The sequence below is a fragment of the Pseudorasbora parva genome, chromosome 11 (genome assembly GCF_024679245.1).
Source record: "Pseudorasbora parva isolate DD20220531a chromosome 11, ASM2467924v1, whole genome shotgun sequence".
NCBI classification, from domain to species: Eukaryota; Metazoa; Chordata; class Actinopteri; order Cypriniformes; family Gobionidae; genus Pseudorasbora; species Pseudorasbora parva.
In genome coordinates, this window is record NC_090182.1 from 7569269 (window position 1) to 7596619 (window position 27351).

General features: G+C 39.1%; 1 protein-coding gene across 2 annotated transcripts; it reads right to left on the reverse strand.

Moving 5' to 3' along the window:
• st3gal5 (ST3 beta-galactoside alpha-2,3-sialyltransferase 5) lies at positions 1 to 22463 on the reverse strand. 2 transcript variants are annotated; one of them, XM_067456906.1, is made up of 8 exons: positions 22225 to 22463; positions 21758 to 21879; positions 8909 to 9029; positions 8677 to 8797; positions 6519 to 6856; positions 4837 to 5023; positions 1822 to 1980; positions 1 to 1745 (listed from the first exon to the last, which is right to left on the reverse strand). In XM_067456906.1, the coding sequence occupies exons 3-8, from the start codon at positions 9013 to 9015 to the stop codon at positions 1488 to 1490; spliced, it is 1170 nt and encodes a 389-aa protein (XP_067313007.1). In that variant the 5' UTR covers positions 9016 to 9029; positions 21758 to 21879; positions 22225 to 22463; the 3' UTR covers positions 1 to 1487. The 2 variants fall into 2 exon arrangements, with proteins under 2 accessions (XP_067313007.1, XP_067313009.1); XM_067456908.1 differs by lacking the exons at positions 21758 to 21879; positions 22225 to 22463 and adding an exon at positions 11543 to 11910.
• Between the last annotated feature and the right edge of the window lie 4888 nt (positions 22464 to 27351).

Consider the following 27351-nt stretch of genomic DNA (forward strand, 5'->3'; position numbering starts at 1 on the left):
TTCTGATGGAAATCAGCTGTTCTCTTTAAAATATAATAAAGTGCAATTTATTTATGTGATCAAAGCTGAATTTCATCATTATCCAGCCTTCAGTGTCATCATTCTCATGAGGATTTGATGGTCAACAAACATTTATGTTTATTATCAGTGTTTAAGTTTTGCTGCTCGTGGTGCGGCTTCATTTTTGTGGAAATCACCATACCATTCAAACATTTGTGGTAAAATTTAAAAAAGAGAGAAATTACTACTTATATTTATCAGACAATTGATCACAAGTGATATTTTTAATATTACAAAAGATAATTTATTTAATAAATGCAAATAATTGCTGTCCATTGAATTTTCTATTCATCAAAGAATCCTGAAAAATAAAATGTAGGCCTATCATGGTTTCCACAACATTATTAAGCAGCACAACTGTTTTCAAAATGTTTTTGATAATAATCATAATTTTTTTTTTTATTATAAAATCCTCATATGATAATGATTAGTGAAGGATCATGTGACAGTCTGGAGTAATGATGATAAATTAAGATTCCAGTTTCCATGTAAATACACTTGCCCGTGACTTTAAGAGGCGCGCTATCAACTGAAGTTAGAAAGCTGTCTTTTGCGTCCCTGTTAACGTGCCCACTGCCGCGCAGTTAACGACTAGGATCGGTGAGACCCAGTAAGTACGGTGGGACGAAAATACATTTTGTTAAAAGTGTGGGGGACACGACCCCCGCGTAATCTACGCCCACGCACAAATGTGTCCCTGAGCACAAAATGAAGCCTCTGCCATGACCGTCCCAGTTCTAAGACCTGAACCCTAAAGAAGATGAGAACCGAAGAGTAGATCTGGGATTCTGGAGAGATTCTGTATAAAGGAATGGTCTCTGATCTCCAAACTCATCAGGCATTATAGGAGAAGACTAGAGCTGTAAACTTGGGAAAAGCGAGTTGCAAAAAGTGTTTAAAAAAGGGTGGCAAAAATGATGGCCAACGTGTTTTGGAGAAAAAAACATTTATTCCATAATGTGATTTCAATTACTTCAATGAACGGTTAGATTTTTAAAACATTTTTAATGAAAGATCAACATTTTAAACAATGCACATCTATTTTTAGTGGCATCTTTGATCATATTTACCAGAGATGCCAACAATTCTGACCACAACAGTACATAATGTTTTTAAAGCATGAACAATTCAATTAAATAAAAAAAACGGGTTTTAGTTCCCCAACAAACTGCTTTAAACAAACAACAAAATGTTGTATTTTGGCAAAACATCTTTTTAAAACAAAAGACTAAAATGTAAGTTAAAAGTTAAAACAAAACCGTCACAGCATCAGTCTAACAGCTTTAAGGTGACTAAAACACTCATCAGTACTTCATTAGTAGATTTTCCATTGATAGTTTTCAAGTTATTCCTCTAACAGTAGTTCTTACACATGTGTATACTGTAAAAGCTTGACCCACAAAAGTCTTTGGTGGTAGGGAAGACATTTAGCTTGAACAAAAGCTGCAGTGTATCCCACCTGTGAGGTCAGTAACACTGCCTGAAGTCACCAGACGCTTAAGAAAAACAGTCTCGGTCTGTACATCATGCATAGCTTCCTTTAACATGGATGTCATGGGTCTGTGGTCGTAGTAATGAAGAGCTGCCTCTTTCTGGCTCAGGTTATAGCCAAAGCCTGCTAAGCTCACCTCATCACATAAGTACGTTGCCAGGTTGAGAGCAGAGACTCCTAAAGTAGGGACATTCTAGAGAGGGAACGGGGAAAAAAATATAATATACCTCCATTTTTTTCTCCTATAAAAGAAATGAAAAGGAACTCACCTGGTCCCAGCCCCAGAGCCGTTGTCTCGGATCGGGATAGTGAAGTAGATCCGAGGATGCTTCTCTAATAATCTCCGGATTCAGGAGACGGAACTGGGAGGCATTGATTGGAACACTCCCTGGGACACTCTGCCAGAAAAACAGCCAGTCCCACAGCGACTGAAACGTGACATGTTAAAGGGTTAGTTAAACCAAAAATGAAAATTAGATGGTTATCTGCTTACCCCCAGTGCATCCAACATGTAGGTGTGTTTGTTTCTTCAGTAGAACACAAATTAAGATTTTTCATATAATGATATGAATGGGTAACAATTCTATGAGAGCAAAACAAACTAACAAAAAAAAAATGCTTAGACAACGTGCACAAAAACCCTGCTGCTCCTGCCGACACATTTCTGTGAAACCCAACAGTATTTATGTTTTTTTTTTTTTTTACCTCATATCCCGATGAGTCTCATCAAGTTATCCCATCAGCTAGGGCTGGGCGATACGGACCCAAATCTTCGCCAAAAATTTGATTTATGATTTAAAACGATTTTTAAAATCAATCTGCAGGTGACAAAGAAATTGTTCAAAACAAGTTTTAACTTTATTTTTGCCTACCTGGGGTGCCAAACTTTCAGCATGTGAATAACCCCGACTATTCCACAGTATAAATGGGCACCATATCTTTTGCAATATACAGTATACATATCAAAGGTTTATGAATTGATATGCAGATAAAATGAACTTTTATTAACAACAGTAATGTGCAAAAAAAGTATAGGGAAAATTTGTTCTTCAATAGTCTCACACTGAACTGACTGACAGCTTCAGTGATTATTAAAGGAGCTCTTTACTCGTTTTCTGTGTAATTTAGTCACAATTTGAAGAAAAGTTTAGTTTTTCCTGAGACTTTGTGACTGTACTTTTCTCCATACATTAGGGATGGAAATGGCTAATAAATCAATAAGTGCTTTTCTGCTGGTTATAGTGGTGGGCATTTCATATCTTTTTTAAATAGAAATGCTACAAAATGGATTACATTAAATTAACTTAAAAAAAAACATTCGACTATTTCTTTAACAACACCCCTTTAAACTTTTAGTTTTACAAACCATCATTGATCATGGATATTTAGAGCTTGGAAATAAGTGTGAAGCTCTTGAAAACCATTGGAAAGTGCTTGAATTTCAATCTTAAAAGGTTGTACGATTCCTGAGATAAATAATGACAACAACAACAACGTTAAATCCATGTGGTTTTACTACAGTAAATCATGGTGAATGTTTGATTTGTGACTGAAACCCCTGACCTTCGCTCAGCTCTGTTTGATCTGATATCTGTGGTTTATAAGAGAAATCTGCGCCGAACGCTTCCACTAGATCACAGTAGCGATGTTATTAATTCTGTGGTGAATTTAAACGCTCTCTCTCTGGATCTCCAGCGCTATGTATCGTGTCTGTCACGAGATCGACCCGTGTATGAGCTCGCGCTGCGTTCGTGTCCGCGCAGCTCAATTGAGTAGCGCGGTTACGTTCAGACTTTAAACACACTTTGCAGCGAGTATTGTTAATTGTTCTGTGAAAAACTGAACCAATTACGAATGACACTGTATGTTGTTAGACGCTATCCTTGTTGTTTGTGTATCTCTGTGGCAAATGCGCGCGGGTAGGGCTGAACCATTATGGGAGCCCAGGCGGATTATAAAGAGAAAACTGATTTTCATTCGGTAAGATATCAAATACAATGCTGATCAATAATCACTAATATCTATAATATTTCTCCTATATTTTTTGGCAAAAATCGTCGCAAACTAAAAACTCGAATTAAAGGTGCACTATGGAACTGTCCGTCCACTGGAGGGTGCCTATTCAAAACAAATGCGTAGTTTGATGACGCAAAGTGTGAGCGCAGCATCTTGGGAGATGTGGTCTTCTCATCACAGCCGGTGGAAAATAGGACTCGGGCAGAAATCACGTTCATGCATGCAGTTATTAACGTTACTGTAGTCTAAAGCAGAGCAGGACCGAGTGTTAAGGACCTGATCACAGCTGCTGGAACGATTGTTAAACAAATACCTGCCTCGCGAACACCGGGACTTTTATTATGACGGGACGGGACACAGTCGCCGGGCGCCAAAATCATAACCGGATCCGCTCTTCCGGTTATGATTTTGAGGTAATGGAGCTCTGTTTATCATATTAGATACATTTAAGTGTGTTGAAAACGATGTTATGACTTTACTCCGTGCGTTCACTTGTTCACACTGCTAAGAGTAAAGCGCTCCTGCCAAATAAAAGCCGAAACCGAGGGTAGCGCAGATATGACGCGATTGACAGGCGACTCCCTCAAATGCAATGCTGAAACGTCCCTGTCCTTAGTTAAAATAGCAATTTTCTCACAATTTACAAATAGTTGGAAACTTCTGGGATATTGTAGGTACTCAACTGAACAAAATATATAACACCGGCCTAGTGGTTTTTGGATATTTTACTGCAAAAATACTACATAGTGCACCTTTAATCGATAAAATAAATTTATCGCCCAGCCCTACCATCAGCTATTACTTCCATCTGGTAAGGTCAAGCTGGTGCGATCATATATATATATATATATATTCCTCATTAGGATCGGTCAAATGAGGCATCTACATAATATATTTAAGATCGCAACAGCTTGACCTTACTAAGGAAGTAATAGCGGATGTGAAAACTTGATGTGACTCATTGAGATTTCTCACAAAAAAACGATCGGTTCGTGTCTTAAGACATCAATGTGTCGGCAGGAGCAGTTTGTTTTGCTCTCATAGAATTGTTACCCGTTCACACCATTATATGACTGGCACACAGCAACGGTTGGAGTTAAACTCTTCATTTGTGTTCTACTGAAGAAACAAACACACCTACATGTTGTGTGCACTGGGGTAAGCAGATAAACATCTAATTTTCATTTTTAGGTATTGTATTGTATCATATTGTATTGAATGAGACTTTAAAAGACAATCATCTGCCGGATGCATAAATGAGCACTCACAATGGATGTCTTTGTAATCATCGCACGGAGCCAGTGGAAGTCCGCATACTTGTAGATCACAGCCACATATTTGAGGTCTGAGTCCTTATCTTCCCAAACCTTTGGGCAGCTTTCAGGGTAACTCATCCTGATGGAGGTGCGGTTCCCAACATCTGCACTGAAATCTCGGACTGGGCCGCTGTTCAATCTGCATAGAAACAAGTTTCCTCTGCTAATTAAATATTTACAATCAAACATTAGGCAAGTGTGAAACTCAGTAAAGGGGCAGGTTGCAAGACAGAAATTGAAAAAAAACAAAAACATGAGAAATACAAGTAATACAAAAAAAAAATGCACCTAAATGTTGGCCACTTTCATGAATGTAGGCCGCTTTCAGTGGCTACTAGCAGTGTCACAATGATACTATATTAAATCGTTATTCTATACAATGCAAACAATATATTATAACAACATTATTGCGCTTTTAGACATTCTGACATATGCTGGATATTATACTAAAATATACAGCGATTTATTAACTTGGTAACACTTTACAATAAGGTCTCATTTGTTGATATATACTAACTTGAACTAACAAAATGCTATACATTTGTTTAACCGTTGACCGTTGTTTATTAATAAAAATCAGTCGGTTCATTGATTGGTAACTAGTTAATGCACTGTGAATTAAAGACCAAATAAAAATTTTGTTACTAATAATGTATTAGTGAATGCTGAAATTAACATTAAAGGGGACATTAACTGAGAAATCACGACGAGGAGAGAAGAGCGATACAGAACGGACAACAAATAACATCACCTTACAAAGGATCCTAATAAAGGAATGTGCTTATTTGTTTTCAACAATATGAATGTCTCAGTTGAGCATTATTTATTTGTATTCTGTACATTTCCCTGTGCATTCTTCGGTAAATCAGTCGCAATTTCCGGTGGTTTCTGATATCATATAATGAATGATTCATGTACAGTCAGATGTTTTTGTCTATTCTTCTTTGACCAATCGGTCAACTTCACATTGTTTCTTCTACACCGTGTCTACACCGGACTCGACCATTGATGTGTCATGCCCAAGCGGCAACCTCCCGAGATCTCTCTTGAAGCCAATACGGAAGTAATGTAAACTGTAATTCCTTAACTGGCCACTAGAGCGGCTCCAGAAGGGAGCAGAATCTCATTGAGCCCCATGTTAAAATTCTCAACTTTACAGCAGAAAAAAACATGTTTACAGCCTGGGACAAATTGTGGTTTTGGCCTATAAGGCTAATTTTGATCTTCATGACAACTGTGAGGGGGGTGAATTTTTTTATAACTCATTCGTTTACGTTATATAAAGCCTTAAAGTTCTGCATAGTTAAGGGCGTGGTTACAAGTGGATAGCCATTTATCTGCCGTCTATAGTTATTGCGTCACCTCAGCTCCGCGTACATCCCGCCTTTTTGCCCATTTTCTGTTATCCGGGAGTGACACGTGATGACTCGCTCACAAGATGGCAACGCCCAGCTCGACTCTACTTTAAGCTTCAGAACGGCTTAATGGAATCCTATGGGTGACGTCACGGACACTACGTCCATATTTTTTTTACAGTCTATGGTCATGCCACACCGCAAAAGCCTTGTCCTTGTACCATTTATCAAAAGGTTCTTGGGCTAAAATCACACAAATTAATAAGAGCAGGCTCTCACCTGATGACGACATCAAACTGATTAAGAAGAGGTCCAAGTCCTAATCCTTTCAGTATCCCTCCATTTCCAATCACTACACATCGATGACAATCTTGCGCTCCCCGTCTCACTTCAGAAGAGGCTGGTAAGAGCTTCAAGATCTCCTGAAGCCTGCTCTTCATACCCGTGAAACCAAACGGTGGCGGATGTTGGAATATTTTTTCATTTAAATGAGTGTTCTTGTCCAAAAAGGGCTCCACCACAAGTTTAGAGCTGTGATGGTCAGCTTCCATTCTCTGTCGGGCAAAAGAAGGTCTGCATTTTTTGGCCAGTATCTCTCTGACATGCAAATGGACACGCTGTAAGAGAAAACACAGTGCATAAAGCAAATCTCAAAGTCAGTAAAAGTAAATCTGCATTTTCTATTCTTTTGATCTTTTAATCAAAACATTCACAAAAATGTAACCTTTTATTGAAGTAAAAGAATTGAAAGTAGGGGTAACATCCCAATTTGGAATAAATGCTTTTCTCCAAAACACGTTGGCCACAGTTATTGGCACCCTTTTTATTAAATACTTTTTGCAATGTCATTTTCCCAGGATTACAGCTCTAGTCTTCTCCTATAATGCCTGATGAGTTTGGAGATCAGAGACCATTCCTTTATACAGAATCTCTCCAGATTCCCAGATCTTCTCTTCGGTTCAGCCGCTCATCTTCTTTAGGGTTCAGGTCAGAGAACTGGGACGGTCATGGCAGAGGCTTCATTTTGTGTTCAGGGACACATTTGTGTGTTGATATTGGATCATTGTCCTGATGGAAGATCCAACTTCGCCCCATTATAAGATTTCTAGCAATAACAGGTTTAGATTTTTTATCTGTTGTTATTTGCTAGAGTCCACGATACCGTGTATCTGAACAAGATGTCCAGGACCTCCAGCAAAACATTAGGCCCAAACATTAAAGATCCAGCTGTAATTTTAACTATGGCATTGGCTACTTTTTATCCCTGTCTGCAACAAAAACATCTGGTGGGTTTCATCTGACCACAGAACCAGGTCCAGTCATGTCTGACAACTGAACAAACTGTACTTTGTTTCTGGTTAAGCAAGGAGGTTTTTTTAACCCTCCTAAACAACATGTGGTGATGTAGGAACTGTTTGATACATATATTTTTTTGGCTTTCTGAACCCAAGACTCAACTAATCTCTGTGATTCTCCATCTGTGATCCTTGGAGAGTTTTTGTGCACTCAAACTCTCCTCCCTGTGTGACGATATAGACACACGTCCTCTTCCAGGCAGATTCATAACATTAATTAATTAATTAATTAATTATTGCCCTGATGGTGGAAATAGGGATGTTCAATGCTTTAGCTATTTTCCCACAGCAGCTTTCTATTTTGAGAAGTTCAACAATCTTTTGCTGCACATCAGAACTATATTCTGCGGTCAAATTCCCTTAATCATTAATCACAATGAGTAAATTGTTATAATTGATTAAAGGAATTTGGCCTTTGTGTTTCCTGATAGTTACACTTCGTTGGAACAGGAAGTCTGACTAGGAGCATGAAGCTGTCCAGTCATCTCTAGTGTGCTAAAATATATAATTATGAATAAGAATATACTTCAGAGATATTTTACTCATAAATGTTCTAGGGGTGGCCAACATGTTTTGGAGAAGAAAAAAACCTTTTATTTCATAATGTGATTTCACCCCACTTTCAATTATTTTACTTCAGTGAAATGATAGACTTAACGCAAATTTCTTGAATGAAAGATCAAAAGGATAAACAATGCAGATTTATTTTTACAGCCATATTTGATTATACAGTTCCTTCTCAAAATATTAGCATATTGTGATAAAAGTTCATTATTTTCCATAATGTAATGATACAAATTTAACTTTCAAATATTTTAAATTCATTACACACCAAATGAAATATTTCAGGTCTTTTATTGTTTTAATACTGATGATTTTGGCATACAGCTCATGAAAACCCAAAATTCCTATCTCAAAAAAATAGCATAATATAGCATATACCTTCAAATAATTATGTTCAGTTATGCACTCAATACTTGGTCGGGAATCCTTTTGCAGAAATGACTGCTTCAATGTATTTACATGGGATGCCAATAATTCTGACCGAATCAGATGTAAAATTAAATTAAAAGAAGTCATACCTCTCGATGGATGGGGTCTACTGGCACTTCAACAGCCTTTGGGTCCGTGTGAAAGATAGGCAGTTTTAAAAATGCCAGTGAAATCAATGCCAAGCTCAGAAGAGGAATAAGCAGCCGTTTGCTAAGGTAAAAAAGGTCAGTTGCTTAACAAAATTAGAAACGTGACATTTGTAGGGGAAAGTTAAACATGTTTGAATGGTTTACAGATACTATTGTCATGTCTACTGTTTACCTAGGTTGACAAAGCCATGGTTTGACAGCTCTCCTCATGGTGGTATTGGACCACCAAGTCTTCTCTTTACTTCTGCTGCCTAAACCAAGAGGCCCTCGCATCTGCATCTGACAGATGGCACCTAAAAGCAGAACCAAAACCAATAGTTTTAACCAATACCAAAGAACGCAGTGCTGATTGATGCACTACTGCTCTATATTCTGATAAAGAATAAATAAATAAAGAAAACCAAACACCACCTAAAAAGAAAACCTGTTGTCTCATAAAAATGCCAAATACACAGAATGTGATCTGATAAAAATTGGTAAATGTGCTTCTTCACTGACAGGGTTTCTTACCCTACTTTATTATGTTTCTTGGGTCTGTGCTTTTCCCTTCAAAGCAAACAAACCAGTGTGTCTTTATTTGTTGGTTAGTGTAGCGATTGCATTGAAGTAAGCCAGACATGTGCAGGTGCTGTGCAATTCGGCTATATTTAATATTCATATTGACTCTATTTGACTCATATTGACTTTGAATTCCTTCAGGTTTGGCACACATTTTATAAAGACTTCACCAGCAGATTGAGAGAACATAAATTGCAAATAATAACCCACCAAGCTGGTTAGTTCACGTCGTCAGCAACCACCGTTGATTTTTTCCCACATTCAACGTGTGTTGATTACGAAATTGCACAGAACATGTTGTGTGTAAAAGCAAACTGCTTTTATGTTGTTGTGTCATGTCAGTAGCAGATCTCAACTAAAGTTGTAATCATTGGCAAAATTGTAATGTTAGTGGATTTATACAAGTTGCATTTGGAATAAAAAGTACATTAGCTTAGGGGTGGACGATAACGATAACATCACGTAATTTTGCTTTAAATAAGGTTTTTTATATCAAAATGTATGATGCCACTGAAATTTCATAATTCCTGTGACCATTTTCAATGTCACTAATAACACTAAATACTAGCAAAAGTAAAAAAAAATAAAAGCTTACTAAAGACTAGGGTTGGGTTGCGAAATATAAATGGTATGCACCAAACCGTATCAGAATGCAGATTTCGGTTCCTCATTTCGGTGCCACTTAAATGCAAACGTGCTTTTGTTTGCAGAGACAGACTGTTTCCAACTACATCATGTTTATTTTAGGTTTCAGACATTTAAGTGCACATAAGTGCTAGCAAAAAACACACACTGATGTCTATGGAAGTTATTTCCCCCCCAAAACAAGACAGTTATTTTTGCTTGTCTAGTAAATACTTCCTGTTTTAAGAATTTTTTGATGTTTGGACTAGAAACAAGACCAAAATACTGTGTAAAAAAAGCATTTTTTGCAGTGTAGAGAAGACCTCATCTGGGATCATGCAGAGGCACTTCCTTTGAAATTGCATTGATTTGGACCTTCAACGTGTCGGTTAACATTGAAGTTCATTATGTGGAGAAAAATCCTGAAATTGTAACATAATTTTTTACAAATTAACATTTTGGATGAGATGGGGGTGGGTAAATTATCAGGAAATTTCCATTTTGAAGTGAACTAATCATTTAATGTACATTACATTTTTGGACGAATTATCCCTGTAATGTTAATACAACAAAAGTAAAAAAAGGAAATCACTCATTGCTAGGGGTGTGACGAGACATTTATCTTACGAGACACAAGATTTTTACATAGTATTTTTAAGAAATCCTCGATGAAATACATGACTAAATAAAAAAAAATGTTTGCAGGTGCATTTGAAATGTTATAACTCATCATCCTGCAATGAATGTCTTTTCAGTTCTACTTTCTGAGCATTAATTTGCCATCATATGCAGTAAAAGACAACAATACTCAAGCACTGTAAAAGGTTTTGCAAAAAATACAGATTGGCTTTTCTTTCTTTTTTTTTTTTGATTGTCTCTTCATAACTTAGAATTGCACGATTTATGAGCTTCTACAACTTTTGACCTCTTAACTGAACTCCTTTCCATAAATTGATCATAGACCAAGTGCAAACAATAAGTGTGCAACCATAATCAAAGTACTCATTATTAAAAATGCGAGACTATTTTTTTCTTCATGCATGATACAGAGCAAAGAGATTGTTAACTATATGGCGCTGAACACGCATTTTGAAATATTTGTCAAAGGGGCGAAATTTTAATCTAACAGTTGGGGGTACAATAAGCATAACCTTTCTCAAGAGCTATTTTTGAATGGGATTTTGCAATTATTTTCAAAATAATACAACCAAAAGCGTACTTGTAATATAATAATTATAATACATTTTATTTATAATGCACTTTATATTAAACAAAATCTCAAAGTGCTACAGAATTTAAAAAAAACAATCAACAACAATAAATTAATTAATAAAAGTAAATTAATATGTGTAACGTTACCACAATTCTGTTATTTTGTGCTGTATTGAGCAGACATGTTCAGTTTTTAATTGTGTACGACACATTATTGTATCTTTTCTCTAACTGAATTAAATTATTTTATTGCTATAAAAATGAAAACGACGGTGGCGCGGAGCCGCGGTGGGCAAGTGATAACGTTAACCGGAACACCATCACAAACTATCGCAGCAAGCCTAATCTAAAGAGAAAATAATCACTTCACCTGATGTTTAAAATAAATAAAATAGCATTGACAACTACTTACTGGTGTTGCAGAACTGCTGTCTGAAGAGCTTGTTCTCTTCCCAAACTTGTGTTAATTTTTACGGTGACAGACGCGCCTTATTCACCTCGACTGTTCTACGGAGTTTGAGGGGTACACTTTCGGCTTCCGGTTATTCTCGCGCCGCGGGTCTCTGGGCAGCAATGGCACCGCACTGCTGTGTTCCCCAGTGCACCTCATCGCACAGGAAAAAATCATACAGGGGACAAACATTTCACCGTTTCCCAGAGGATAAGAAACTACGTCGAGAGTGGATAAAAAATATCAGAAGGGATCCTGGTCGTAATTTCTGCACTTCACTGCAGATGAAGTTCGAAAGACTCAAGCAATAGCAAGACTGGGACAAGTCAAGTCAGCTTTATTTATCGCTTTTACAATGCCGATTTTTCCAAAGGAGCTTCACAGGACAATATTGCAACAAAATTGGATGTAACGTTAGTCATTCTGGAGAAAACGGTGATGTTATCAGCTTATTTTAATTTATCATATAGTGTCAATGGGGCAGATCAGTATTATAGTTGATACAGTTCAGTTTACATGTGGGAGATTTGTGTGTGTATAAGCCACTGGATCTTCATATATGTAAAAAAAAATGTCAATTTATCTAAAGAATAAAGTAGCCTACAATTTTATTACACATGGATGATGTCTTTCATAACTTTACAACTGGTCAGAACATCAGAAAGAAATAAGTAATTCAAAAACATTGATAGGCTGGTCTAGGTTTGTAAAGGTAACTATGTACATTTATTAGTATGGAGGAATACAAATGGCCTGTTTGTATATTGTAAGTATGGAAAAACGTACCAAGGGCAGAACATTAGAAATTACATTAGGAGCAAAATTTAAAAAAACATTAACAGAAGAAAACTATATACATAAACATATTATCAGTGATGCATTACATGATTTTGTTACACACAGCAGGCAGAAAGTGAGTGACACTACTGATGCTACTGATTAGTACCGTTGTCATGACAAATCCTGTCCGCTATGAAATTGTGTCCGCAAGGACCCCCAGAGGCTGAAAGAAATGCTAATAGGTAATCTGTTCAGAGCCTGATTACAATTCTTACAAAATCTCGTTTTGATTTTTGCTGTTTAAATTGTGTTAAAATAGTCTTTAATGTCTTACAAATCATATGTTTTATATGCTAGTAGTATTTAACTGAAGCTATAAGTGCTTATATAAGTACATAAGATATGTATATCTTGCATATCTTGTATACCGGTAATCTATTTATTTTGTGTACCTGTTCTGTATATTGCTGGGGTTTTTTATCTTTATTATTTACATTATAGGTACATTATTACTATGTCATGATTTTTTATTGGTACTTAGTTTATCAGTCAAAATAATTCAGAACATGTTTTTGCTCCCATAGCAATCAATTACATATTTCAAATAAATGTTTTGCGTGTGTATGTGTGTACTTAATATGGCAATGAATTCATAGTTTATTTTTAAACAATTGCTTGTCCAGAACCATGTATAACAACTTTTGATCAGGAATTTAAAACCGCTACCAGCGGACACAATTTCATAGGCGGACAGGATTTGTCATGACACCCTATCGGAGTCACACTTCCGGGTTTGTGTACCCCTCAACGGTGTTAAGAGTTTTCAAAATGGCCGCCAGGTGAAGAATGGCGAATGGGCAGTTGAGGTGTGCGGTGGATCAAACCACTGTGGGCAAAGGGGGGACTCAAAATATTTCTTAAATTAAAACGCATTTTTCGTCCCTTTTGCATTTGTATTGTTTTACTACTTACACATTTATTTTAAATATATATTATTATATTATCATTTACAATACTCAGCATGGTTTTAAGGAGGAACAGCCCCCAGCGATTTATGCCCCTGCATTTGTCTGACACTTCGCAAAGAACCCTCCGCTCCGCCACGTGTGACTTTCCGTACGTCATGCTGCGTTTACACCGCCCGCGAATGACGTGAATAAATCGCGCTATTCGCGTGAAGTTGTACGCGTGAACATTTTGAATCCATTCACGCGTGAAATTCGCTTCATTCGCGTGTGACATTCACTAGACAACAGACGCGAATTTGCGTCATGGGAGGGGGTTCTGCCAGGCAGCGGCAGTCGGCAGAAGGACGAGCCGAGTTAAGGCTGCTCTCACCGGTGTTGATGAGCGCTGAGCTCCGGGGATCACCTGGGTCTCACACCTCCGAAAACGGCAGATCAAATTTTCAATTAGGAGCTCTCTTAATAAATAAATCACATATTTGAGCTTTAAACAACTACATTCTCGCCTGAAAAACTATTAAAACTACATTTTGTGACACGATACATTAGTATTTTTAAATTACTCTGGCCTCGGGGTTTCCCTATGGGTTTCCCATCCGTGACTTCACCACGAATATCCACCAAAGTTCAGATTTTCCAACTTGAGCGATTCGCGTGTTTCGCTTGATTTACGCGAATCACGCGTTCAAAACGCTTAATTCGCGTGATCCTTGCCGCGTCATTCGTGCGAATCGCTCCGCCTCATTCGTGCGAATCGCGCCGCAGAATGCCTATTCGCGTCTCTGCATTGATTTAAAATGTAAATCACTCACGCGAATCGCGTCATTCGCGTGCGGTGTGAACGAAGTGTTCACTCTTGTCGCCCTGCCAACACCCCGCCCGGGGACACACTGCAAACGTGCCGTGAGCGTCTCGGCTGCGTGGCGTGTCCGTTTTTATTTCGGCTCCCATGTTAACCGGTTAGAGCTTGCATACTGCCTGCGTCACACGCGTGGTGTGAGCCACACGGAAAACGCGTGCATGCTTCAAATAGAAGAGACGCCTATTTTTCACGCGACACGGGAGCGTGTTGGAAGCGTTTCCAGGCAAAATAGAATAGGAAAAGATGTTTATATGCCATTTTGACACGAATACATATTAAAAAATGGCATTTTCATGTTTGAAAGTCTGTAGGTTAACATGAATGTAGATATAGGCCTAATTGTAATAATAAAAAACAACATAATTATCGATTTTGAAATATTAAACCTGTCAATACAGAACAAAATATTGTGTAGCCTATTTTACCGTCAATACCATAGATGTATGGTCAATAGGCTACTGCCGACGTTGTCTTTGCTGTATGAATAGGCAATATATTTATATTTAACATGAAGTATAGGGCTTCCCTGTATATCAATACCAGCAGCAGCGCCGCGTCAGACACGCTTCTGGTGTGCAAAGAAGGAGAAAACGCCAGACAGCCGCCTCGCGGCTGACACGCAACAAAAACGCCACGCTTGCAGTGTGTCTCCAGCCTAAATGTTTTGTAGAAAGTTTTGTGGACGCGCTGCCGCTCTGACGTAGATCAAATGTTTTTTCTTTTTTTAAACTCTATTTAAAGAGGCCACAAATCAAACAAGCATGTTGATGGATAGACTGACCACAAGTAGGGTATAAATTAACCTCATGAAATCGTTTAAATGTGAAAGTAAGAATGAATTGCATACCCGCTGAAAAACGAGTGTTCTAGCGGCTGTAAAATGGTGTTGCGTGACTTCTAAACAAATTACACATCACTATGAATGGTCTCGTCATAAATGATAGGGAAACCCGCACAGCAAGGATCAACTTCTCTTACATTTTGCTTGGGAACTAATGCGGACGGAACCAAAGTTTACAGGCCTGCGTTCTCTGGATTTCTCTAAAGCGGAGCACTTCTACATTCCAATTGGTTGCCGCCGAACCGCGTCATATCTCATTACCATAAAGTTAAGCTGATTTCAACTCTCCTCGACGCCCAAAATGTCCAAGACGCGCCGTGCCGCACTCGCCGGAGCTCGCCACCCGGCTCCCATTGAAAATGAATGACTTCCGGCCTTCTTGCTGCTCTCGCCGCCGGTGGTGTGAACGCACAGTTAGTGTCTTCGATTCGAACTACAAACGCGATAAAAAAGTTTTAAACTACAAACATGGCGATGTGTGAGTCCTACGGTTAAGTAGAGAGATGTATTATAATAAGGGGCTTGAGAGGTCAAGTATCAGTATTTAACCTGATGAAAAGATGTGCATTAAAGACCCACGAATGGCAGATCAACGTGCTACTACATTTCTCTCCGATGCGGTAAGAAATTTGAATGTGGAGGATTTTAACTCTGATGATGATTGACAGGGCAGTCTAAACGGAAGCAAAATAGTCACGTAACCTTTACTTATACAGGCCTAGTGCTTTCACAATGCCAGTTGTTTCATAGCAGCTTCACTGTGTTTAACAGTTAAATAATGCAACAGAATTTGATTCGGCTGTACAATCGCTCTGGAGAAAACAGTGATGTTATCCAGTTAATTTCAGTTGTCATTCAGTGTCAATGCGGGCAGATCAGTAATATAGTTGAAATTTAAAGGGTTAGTTCACCCAAAAATTAAATTAATGTCATAAATTGATGTCAACAAATGATAATGTTGTTCCACACCCGTAAGACATCCGTTCATCTTCACACACAGTTTAAGATATTTTATATTAAGTCAGAGCACTTTTCTCTTCCTTCATGAGTGTATGCACACTTTACTGTCCATGTCTAGAAAGGTAATAAAAATATCATCAAAGTAGTCCATATGTGACATCAGTGGGTTAATTAGAATCTCTTAAAGCATCGAAAATACATTTTGTTCCAAAAAACACAAAAACTACGACTTTATTTAGCATTGTCTTCTGTTCCGGGTAGGGATGCACCGAATGTTCGGCAACCGAAATTATTCGGCCGAAAATAGCCAAAAAAGCACTTTCGGCATTCGGCCGAATAAGTAAAAAGGCCGAATAATTTTGGCCGAACAATGACGTTTTTAATGACGCGATCAAAAAGTAACCCACGTAGAGTGAGAGCCGCGTGCTTTATGCAGCAAACATGTCAGCAGTGTGGAAGCACTGTTTAGTGCTGCATCTCATGTCATCGATGAGAAGAGGAACTGACTTTCATGTGAGAAAGCAGAGAAGCTACTTTTCATAAAGAAGAACCTGCCACTTTTCCTGAAGAAGTAGGCTAAGTAGGCTTATGTCTAGGACAGTTATTTATTTGTTGTGGGTTCATCCACATTTTTTGCACTATTCAATGCACATTTGTTGTTGTAGACATACAGAGTTACATTCTACATACTAATTATTTATTTTAAGTCATGTTGTGCTTAGTTTGTATAATATCTGCTGGAATGTTAAAAAGTGTTAAATAAACATTTTGAAATTGTATTTTTGTTATTTGATTTATTTCTCAGAAAAGGAACACAAAATAGTAAAAAGCAAATTTTTACTATTTAATTATTGTAATGGTAAAAAAAATTGCCAAATAAATGGAAAAAATGCGAAAAACCGCGTTCGGTATTCGGCCTTCGGTCTTCGGCCAAGCATTTCATTATTATTCGGTTTCGGCTTCGGCCAAGAATTTCATTTCGGTGCATCCCTAGTTCCGGGTTTGTTTTCAATCCTCATAAATCAATGATTCTGAGCAAGCCATAAGCCAAAGGCAACGATGGCAAAAAACAAAACTCCTTCAGGGCCAGAATGGAGGGGGAAAAACGTGGGAGAAACCAGGCTCAGTCGGGGTGCCAGTTCTCAAATAGGCAAATAGTGCATGATTATGATTCTGGCAACATTACAGGTCCGAAGTCAAAGTCACATTAGATCAATAAAGATTCATATCAATAAAGATTATTTGAAAGACTGGAGTTCAAAGACGACAAAGTAAAGCAAAAGCTTTTGTCCCAAAGCTTGCATTCAAAAGTATGTTTGTTTTTATTCTTCACATAAAGAGTACACTTTTAGGCCGTAGTATAAGTAGGTGAATTGGGACGCAGTTAGTTATCCTAACTTCACCCTCACACACTTAGGCTGAAGAGCTTTAATACTGAAGCTGTGTAATTTACCCAGTGAAGTCCATGTAGTTTTATTTTTATATCTGTTCATTCAGGTTCTTATTCTTACTTGAATGCTACTGTTACACATACTCTAGCTGAACAAAAACACTGTTTATTTCATTTCTATATTATGTTGTGTATTTGTAATATGTATCTTTGTTCTTTTTTGTTGTTGTTGATAAAGATAAAATGATGAATATTGTTTATTTTCACCCACTTTGGCCCAAAAATGGCTGCCATTCCTTTTTATTTTATATTTTGTTAGCTTGTAATGCATTGTTTTTTTAAAAACAGGGATACTAGTTTTGTAATGCTCAGTGACTTACAAAATAAAATCATGACTCGTAATGTTTCTAAAAAAATTGTGATATGATATTTGTGCCATATCGCCCATAATCAAGTGTCTAGATAAATGATCATATAAATAACCAATTACCAATAGGCATGCTCAAACAAAATTCGAGGTTGCAATAAAATGCAGTCAAATAAAAGTAAATTGAATAAAACTACTATGCCACACTGAAAAGGCCAAATGTGCAGGAATCCTTCACCCACTTATTGGAAACTGTCATTGGGCCAAATGGGCAGGCTTTGCACCATTGAGTGTTGACACAGAAACGCATAACAGCTCTGGGAAAAATGTCACAGGTTGCCATCTCATAATTACGGTACGTGACATGGTGTGAACGGAGATGTTGTTCTTGCAGTCAATGCTGATCCAAACTTTAATGCCCAAAATGATGCTGCAAAATTTAAGAAAGCCTTTATGAGACCAAAGGTAAATATAGTCAAAGTTGGTAAAAAAAAAAAAGAAAGAAAGATTATGAAGGTATTTTCTAGAGGACGTTTATTTAAAGGTTTGTTTTTTCCCAGCTGTTTTACCTGTATTTTGAATAACACATTGCATTTTGTTTGGGTTAAAGGTCCATGAACTTAATGGATAATGTCCTGGCAGGAAAAGACATGCACCTTTTCTGTTTTTCTACAGATTTTGAATGCAACGTTAAACGTGCTCGCATGTCCCAGATACCAGTTTTAGGGATTTGTGTTTTGACAAAAGAATAAAAAACATTGTTCATCTTCAGCTAAACTTGTTGGAGGAGTGGAGGACACACCCCTGCAATACGTGAAACATTTTCTTAGAATGTATTCCTAGAAGTAAATGGTTTCCTAGAAATAGATGGCTGAAACACAAAGAGCCATAGGCTACATGGCATTAATTCATGTGCACTGAGGAAAAACAGGCTGCGTTAAAGAGAGAGAGAGAGAGAGAGAGAGAGAGAGAGAGAGAGAGAGAGAGAGAGAGAGAGAGAGAGAGAGAGAGAGAGAGAGCCATGTAGAGCATTTTTATGATGGATAGAGTCACTTTTATGGAGACAGCCATTATAAAGTAATTTATTCGTCTGAAACAAGAATGTCCTAGAATGACCTGAGGGGGTAAATCATGGGCTAATGTACATTTTGTAATATTTTGTTAAATGTTGAGAAAATTGAGATTGATAGAAATGATTTTATTAACAAAGATAAGAGTTTGGAGTTTTTTTTGTGTTGTTTTTGTTTTTGCTTTTGTTAATGTATATGACCTAAATAATGAGTCAGAAAGGGTGAGTATTTTTATTAAACTTAATAAATCTCTTAAAGGGTTACTTCACTGCCTTTTCATATTAAACTATGTTATTCCCTTAACTAAAACGAGTTGACACATACCTCTTTGGTCTCAGTGTGTGCTCTTAATCGCTCTGACGCGCGGTGACGATCTGACAGCATTTAGCTTCGCCCACTAAGCCCAGTTCATTCACTATGGTACCAAACAGAGATCAAGTTAGAAGCGACCAAACACCTCCACGTGTTCCCTATTTAAATACAGTTACACGAATAGTTCAATGATCTAGTATGTAGACACAAATAAAACGTGGCGCGTTTCTAATCGGATTAAAAAGGAGAACTATTATGTATGTCGGAATAGCACTTCTGAGAGTACTTCGGCTCGGCGCAGTAAAAAGTCCCGGCCGAAACATCTTCCCTCACATCTCCCTATTGACAGAAATGAGAGAGTGAGGGGGAGGTGTGAGGAAAGATGTTTCGGCCGGGACTTTTTACTGCGCCTAGCTGAAGTACTCTCAGAACTCTCATACATTCCACGACATTGCACACTCGTATTTATACGCATTTATGTGAGAATTGTAGGGGGAAAGTGGAATTGTTCAACATTTTTTACCGTTGAGAGAAATTAAGAACCTCATAATTAATCTAGTTTTATATTCTACAAAATAATGAACATGGTTTGCTGTATGAAGAGTAAGGAATAAAGACAAATCTTGTACTGAGTCCCTTACTGAAAAATGTAAAAGCACAAGCTTAAAATTTAGGGGCACACATTAAAGGGACAGTTCACCCAAAAAATGTAATTAGCCCATGATGTACCCCCCTCCAGTCATTCTAGGACATTCTTCTTTCAGACGAATAAATTACTTTATAATGGCAGTGAATGGCTGTTTCCGGAAAAGTATTTCAATGTTACTCCTGCACTATTATTTGTCCCATGACAACCCCCAAATAACCCATTCTCTTTCGTTATTACACTATATCTGTATGCGTTTCCTGTAAGAACGCAACATTACTCCATTTAATTATTAAAAGCTCTGAAACTACTGCTCTTTCTGTCTCATTTACATTTAAGGCACCAACCTTTAGACACTCCATAAAAAGATGAAAAGCTAAAAGGGATAGACACAGAAAAAGAAGCCAGATGCTCATTTCAAAGCCCTCTGATGTTGTTATTGCATATAACTCACAAAACAATGGTTTATGCACCTATACTCTGCATCTACTACAACTGTAACATCTTTGTCGGCTATCACCATTCCCCAAGTATTTCTGTTTTTGATGATGATATTTTGTTAGCACAACTGCTTTACAGATGAAATTACTAATTAAGTTTACAGGAGAAATTAATAATTTTCCTGTTATCACTGTAAAGCTGCTCTGAAAAAATGGGTAGTACTATATAAATAAAGGTGGTGTGTGTGTGTGTGTGTGTGTGTGTGTGTGTGTGTGTGTGTGTGTTACATTGCGGGGTCCAAATGTCATTTGGGGATCCAAATATCCCCACAATGTAATATAAACCTGAAATCACCAGCCAGCGGTCCCCACAATGTAAATGGATTTATAAACATACTAAATGTTTTTTTTGAAAATTTAAAAATGCAGAACGTTTCCTGTGATGGACGTTTAGGGACAGGGGTAGTGTAGGAGGATAAAAACTATGTACACGGTATAAAAGCCATTACGTCTATGGAAAGTCCCCACAATTTACCAAAACCTAACCTGTGGTGTGTGTGTGTGTGTGTGTATGCGTGCGTGCGTGCGTGCGTGCGTGCGTGCGTGCGTGCGTGTGTGTGTGTGTGTGTGTGTGTGTGTGTGTGTGTGTGTGAGCCTGTTTATGTGGTTTATGAGGACACAAATTTGTATAACTACATGGGTATTACACTGGTATTACACTATAAATGTGGTTTATGAGGACATATCAAATGTCCCCATAATTCAAATGGCCTTTAAAAACATACTAAATGATGTTTTTTTGAGAAAGTAAAAATGCAACATGTTTCCTGTGATGGGTAGGTTTAGGGGCAGGGGCAGTGTAAGGGGATAGAAAATACGGTTTGTACAGTATAAAAACCTTTACGCCTACGGAGAGTCCCTGTAAACCACATAGACCAACATGTGTGCGTGTGTGTGTGTGTGTACGTGTTCGAGATTGCGTGCGTGTAGTTTGTGGGCATTTCTTGTGTGCAGTCATATCATAATGGAAATCAGAATCCCATTTTAGAAAAGATCTTATATAATTAGAAACATTAATGAAATGTTATAAAAACACGACTCATATGTTAACTACTTAAAGAGGGTCTGGTGCCCCCAAACAAAACATACGATAACACTTCATAGTACAGTGTCATTATTACACATAAAATGTAGCTAGTTACTATAGTAATACATATATTTATTGCATAGTTATATATGTATAGTAATACATATAGTTATTGTTAGTTGCATTATTAATGTAATGCAACTAACATTGCATAGTAGGTATAGTTAAGCTACTTAATATTACTGAGTACATAAAAGTATAAGTACAGTGTACCCTAATAAAGAAACTTCAAAATAAAGTCTAACAAGATATAGGCTACTTACTACATTACAAAAATCAGCTCGTTTGATAGCCTATAAGCAAGTTATTACACATGACATCACAGCACAACACCAGTAGTAACTAACATTGAAATTAGTATAAACATGGTTAAAAAAAATCACCATTCACACTTACCTTTAGCTTTGTGTTCTCATAAAGATCTGCATACTGAGTTAAATGATATTTCCTCGATGTAACGTTAGCTGTTATGCATTATTGTAACTAGAACAGCGTGGGAATACTCGGACGCACTGACCCTGCGTCACAAAACAAAAACAAAACAGGCTAATCTGAATATTTTTCTCATGATCTCCCGAAATATTTTAAGATACAAGCCATTTTATAGCTACCGATCCAGTGTCATAACGTTACCCCGACGTGAGTACGCTTATTTATACACACACACACACACACAAAAGATCATATCGCTTACTGTGGCGTCCAGTCACGTTATCTAATTATTATCCTAAGCTGCCCCGCAGTGAAAGAAACACGCCTGAACGCTACGCCTCTGGGTTTATCACTAGCACTCTGGTTTAATGTTTATTCAGCACACGGACAATATAATCATAAACGCACGATTACAGTAGGGTTATGCAAACCTTCTTTCCGAATGACCAAAGTACTGTCCATTTAAAACTGTTGTAAACCCAGCCAGTAACGTTATATGGATAATAATACTAAATAGGCTAACCTACATAAATATATAACAACTGCAAGCGTTCAAAAATACGATACATGCGCTAAATTAAACAGAAACTAGAAACGAGGCACATCGTAGCGTTTATCACTTGGTATCTCTATTCACAGAGCCAAGTCAAGCCAGCAGTGGGCAGTGGGTTTGTTTTTAATCGTCAGCTCCGCCCCGACTTCCGGTCTGAAGCCGCCTTTACACTGCACAGGACCAAAAAATAAATAATAATAAAAAACACTGCACAGGACCAAAAAAAATACATTTAAAAAAAAATAATAATAATAAAAAACACTGCACAGGACAAACGACAGCCGTTGGACCGTAAGTCATTAATTTCTAATGGAGAGTTGTACAGGGGTTGCTTTCTCTTGTGAAATTTCACTGTTAATGCCCACTGCTCTGATTGGCTGTTGTGAGACTTCAGTGTAAACGCCCACTGCTGTGATTGGCTGCTGTGAGACGAGTGTAAACGCCCACGGCTGTGATTGGCTGCTGTGAGACGAGTGTAAACGCCCACTGCTGTGATTGGCTGCTTTGAGTCTTCAGTGTAAACGCCCACGGCTGTGATTGGCTGCTGTGAGACGAGTGTAAACGCCCACTGCTGTGATTGGCTGCTATGAGTCTTCAGTGTAAACGCCCACTGCTGTTATTGGCTGCTGTGAGTCTTCAGTGTAAACGCCCACTGCTGTTATTGGCTGCTGTGAGTCTTCAGTGTAAACGCCCACTGCTGTGATTGGCTGCTGTGAGTCTTCAGTGTAAACGCCCACGGCTGTGATTGGCTGCTGTGAGATGAGTGTAAACGCCCACTGCTGTGATTGGCTGCTATGAGTCTTCAGTGTAAACGCCCACTGCTGTGATTGGCTGCTGTGAGACTTGAGTGTAAACGCCCACTGCTGTGATTGGCTGCTGTGAGACTTGAGTGTAAACGCCCACTGCTGTGATTGGCTGCTGTGAGTCTTCAGTGTAAACGCCAACTGCTGTGATTGGCTGCTGTGAGACTTGAGTGTAAACGCCCACTGCTGTGATTGGCTGCTGTGAGTGTTCAGTGTAAACGCCCACTGCTGTGATTGGCTGCTGTGAGTCTTCATTGTAAACGCCCACTGCTGTGATTGGCTGCTGTGAGACGAGTGTAAACGCCCACTGCTGTGATTGGCTGCTGTGAGACGAGTGTTAACACCCACTGCTGTGATTGGCTGCTGTGAGACTTCACTGTAAACGCCCACTGCTGTGATTGGCTGCTGTGAGACTTCACTGTAAACGCCCACTGCTGTGATTGGCTGCTGTGAGACTTGAGTGTAAACGCCCACTGCTGTGATTGGCTGCTGTGAGTCTTCAGTGTAAACGCCCACTGCTGTGATTGGCTGCTGTGAGTCTTCAGTGTAAATGCCCACTGCTGTGATTGGCTGCTGTGAGACGAGTGTAAACGCCCACTGCTGTGATTGGCTGCTATGAGTCTTCATTGTAAACGCCCACTGCTGTGATTGGCTGCTGTGAGACGAGTGTAAACGCCCACTGCTGTGATTGGCTGCTATGAGACTTCAGTGTAAACACCCACTGCTGTGATTGGCTGATGTGAGTCTTCATTGTAAACGCCCACTGCTGTGATTGGCTGCTGTGAGACGAGTGTAAACGCCCACTGCTGTGATTGGCTGCTATGAGACTTCAGTGTAAACGCCCACTGCTGTGATTGGCTGCTGTGAGTCTTCATTGTAAACGCCCACTGCTGTGATTGGCTGCTATGAGACTTCAGTGTAAACACCCACTGCTGTGATTGGCTGATGTGAGTCTTCATTGTAAACGCCCACTGCTGTGATTGGCTGCTGTGAGACGAGTGTAAACGCCCACTGCTGTGATTGGCTGCTGTGAGACTTCAGTGTAAACGCCCACTGCTGTGATTGGCTGCTGTGAGTCTTCAGTGTAAACGCCCACTGCTGTGATTGGCTGCTGTGAGACGAGTGTTAACGCCCACTGCTGTGATTGGCTGCTGTGAGACTTCACTGTAAACACCCACTACTGTGATTGGCTGCTGTGAGTCTTCAGTGTAAACGCCTACTGCTGTGATTGGCTGCTGTGAGACGAGTGTAAACGCCCATGCTGTGATTGGCTGCTGTGAGTCTTCAGTGTAAACGCCCACTGCTGTGATTGGCTGGTGTGAGACTTGAGTGTAAACGCCCACTGCTGTGATTGGCTGCTGTGAGACTTGAGTGTAAACGCCCACTGCTGTGATTGGCTGCTGTGAGACTTCAGTGTAAACGCCCATTGCTGTGATTGGCTGCTGTGAGTCTTTAGTGTAAACGCCCACTGCTGTGATTGGCTGCTGTGAGTCTTCAGTGTAAACGCCCAGTGCTGTGATTGGCTGCTGTGAGTCTTTAGTGTAAACGCCCACTGCTGTGATTGGCTGCTGTGAGACTTTACTGTAAACGCCCACTGCTGTGATTGGCTGCTGTGAGTCTTTAGTGTAAACGCCCACTGCTGTGATTGGCTGCTGTGAGACTTTACTGTAAACGCCCACTGCTGTGATTGGCTGCTGTGAGACTTGAGTGTAAACGCCCACTGCTGTGATTGGCTGCTGTGAGTCTTCAGTGTAATCGCCCACTGCTGTGATTGGCTGCTGTGAGACTTGAGTGTAAACGCCCACTGCTGTGATTGGCTGCTGTGAGTCTTCAGTGTAAACGCCCACTGCTGTGATTGGCTGCTGTGAGACTTCAGTGTAAACGCCCACTGCTGTGATTGGCTGCTGTGAGACTTGAGTGTAAACGCCCACTGCTGTGATTGGCTGCTGTGAGACAAGTGTAAACGCCCACTGCTGTGATTGGCTGCTGTGAGACTTGAGTGTAAACGCCCACTGCTGTGATTGGCTGCTGTGAGACTTTACTGTAAACGCCCACTGCTGTGATTGGCTGCTGTGAGACTTGAGTGTAAACGCCCACTGCTGTGATTGGCTGCTGTGAGTCTTCAGTGTAATCGCCCACTGCTGTGATTGGCTGCTGTGAGACTTGAGTGTAAACGCCCACTGCTGTGATTGGCTGCTGTGAGACTTCAGTGTAAACGCCCACTGCTGTGATTGGCTGCTGTGAGACTTGAGTGTAAACGCCCACTGCTGTGATTGGCTGCTGTGAGACAAGTGTAAACGCCCACTGCTGTGATTGGCTGCTGTGAGTCTTCAGTGTAAACGCCCACTGCTGTGATTGGCTGCTGTGAGACTTGAGTGTAAACGCCCACTGCTGTGATTGGCTGCTGTGAGACTTGAGTGTAAATGCCCACTGCTGTGATTGGCTGCTGTGAGACTTGAGTGTAAACGCCCACTGCTGTGATTGGCTAATGTGAGACTTGAGTGTAAACGCCCACTACTGTGATTGGCTGCTGTGAGACTTGAGTGTAAACGCCCACTGCTGTGATTGGCTGCTGTGAGACTTGAGTGTAAACGCCCACTGCTGTGATTGGCTGCTGTGAGACTTGAGTGTAAACGCCCACTGCTGTGATTGGCTGCTGTGAGACTTGAGTGTAAACGCCCACTGCTGTGATTGGCTATGTTTGCATATTAAACAGCTAAGTTTTACATGTTTAACTCTAACACAGGGATTCCCAAAGTGTGGTGTACGCGAGAGGAAAAATGTAATGGCGGTCTGTTTTTTTAATGGGATTTTCCATACAATAAAAAAAAGACAAGGTAATCGCGGAAGATTTGGTTTCAAAGTGAAATGTAAAAGTGCCTATTTAAGTGAGTTTGTCATTGTGTGTTGTTGTGTTTTTCATTAAGAATAATAGGCTAATGAACCCACAGTTCAAGCAACCCGCCCCCGAATCGCCGCTAATTCTAAACCGAAACTAAAATCTGCGAGGCCTCACAAAGCGCTCATTTACTGACGAGCCGTCTTTCACGGTGTGCGCACACTGGCGCGGTTTCAGTTCATCATGCATATGCAAGTCCTCACATACGCAAGCTTGTGCGTATATTGAAACTTTTTTGATGTTGTTATTGTCATTCTTGTTCTGGTTATTTGCGCATGATTAAACATGAGTCTTTATATGGCGATAAAACAAAGCTTTGTTGTTTTTGTTTGTTTTTGTTTGTTTGTTTTTAAGTGGGTATTGGGGGTGCGCCAACCTGTTCGGGACATAGAAGGGTGCGCAGGTAAAAAAGTTTGGGAACCGCTGCTCTAACACTTTTAGCATATTTATATATTTTACTACTACAGCTCTAATGGTTAAAGGGATAGTTCACTTTAAAATGTAAATTCTGTCATCCTTTACTCATCCTCAAGTTGTTTCAAACCTGTATGAATTTCTTTCTTCAGCTGAACACAAGGGAAGATATTTTGAAGAATGTCAGTAACCGTTAACTGGAGCCATTGACTTCCATAGTATTTTTTTTCCTACTATTGAAGTCAATGGCTTCAAACATGACGCATTTAAAAGTTAATGGCCAAACGTATCAGTAACACTTTACAATACGGGTGCACTAATATGCATTAATTCATGCTTAACTAATGCACAGATAATCATGAGTTAATGTAGGACTAATGGTGAACTAACCCATTTATTAATGATTACTCCATCAGCAACTAATGAACATTCATCATGATTAATAGATAAACATTAAATTGTTATTAGTTAAATGTGTCATAATGTATTAATTCCTTAATAACATATTATAATAATGAATAATGTAAATTAATGTATTAATTACCACAACGGGTCAAAGCCATGTATTTCAACTTCCAGTTGTCTGCTTTAATTAATCATTAGCTAATGATTTATAAAGGTATGTTATGACTTGTTGGGGCACATGACCATTAACTAATTCAAGCCACAATTACATTGTCCTTAATCAATTAGCAAATATCATCATTCAAAGTGATTTCTGCTAAAATGATCTCAAGATTGAGGGACCCCCAAGTTACGGTGGGGCCCTATAGGCGACCGCCTATTTTGCCAAATGGAAAGGCCGGCTCTGAGTTCTGGTGTAATGGCTGAAGACATCTTCCTTTGGGGAAAGGTCTAGCTGGTGTTACCTAAGGAGAAGAAAAGAAGA

Bases quoted from the DNA above. Each gene is read 5' to 3' on its own strand.
- st3gal5 (XM_067456906.1), bottom strand. From the start codon at position 9,015: ATGCAGATGCGAGGGCCTCTTGGTTTAGGCAGCAGAAGTAAAGAGAAG. The intron at 8,798-8,908 runs GTAAACAGTAGA...TTTTTACCTTAG, and splicing joins CCATGGCTTTGTCAACCTAG to CAAACGGCTGCTTATTCCTC. The intron at 1,981-4,836 runs GTGAGTGCTCAT...GTCACGTTTCAG, and splicing joins TGATTACAAAGACATCCATT to TCGCTGTGGGACTGGCTGTT.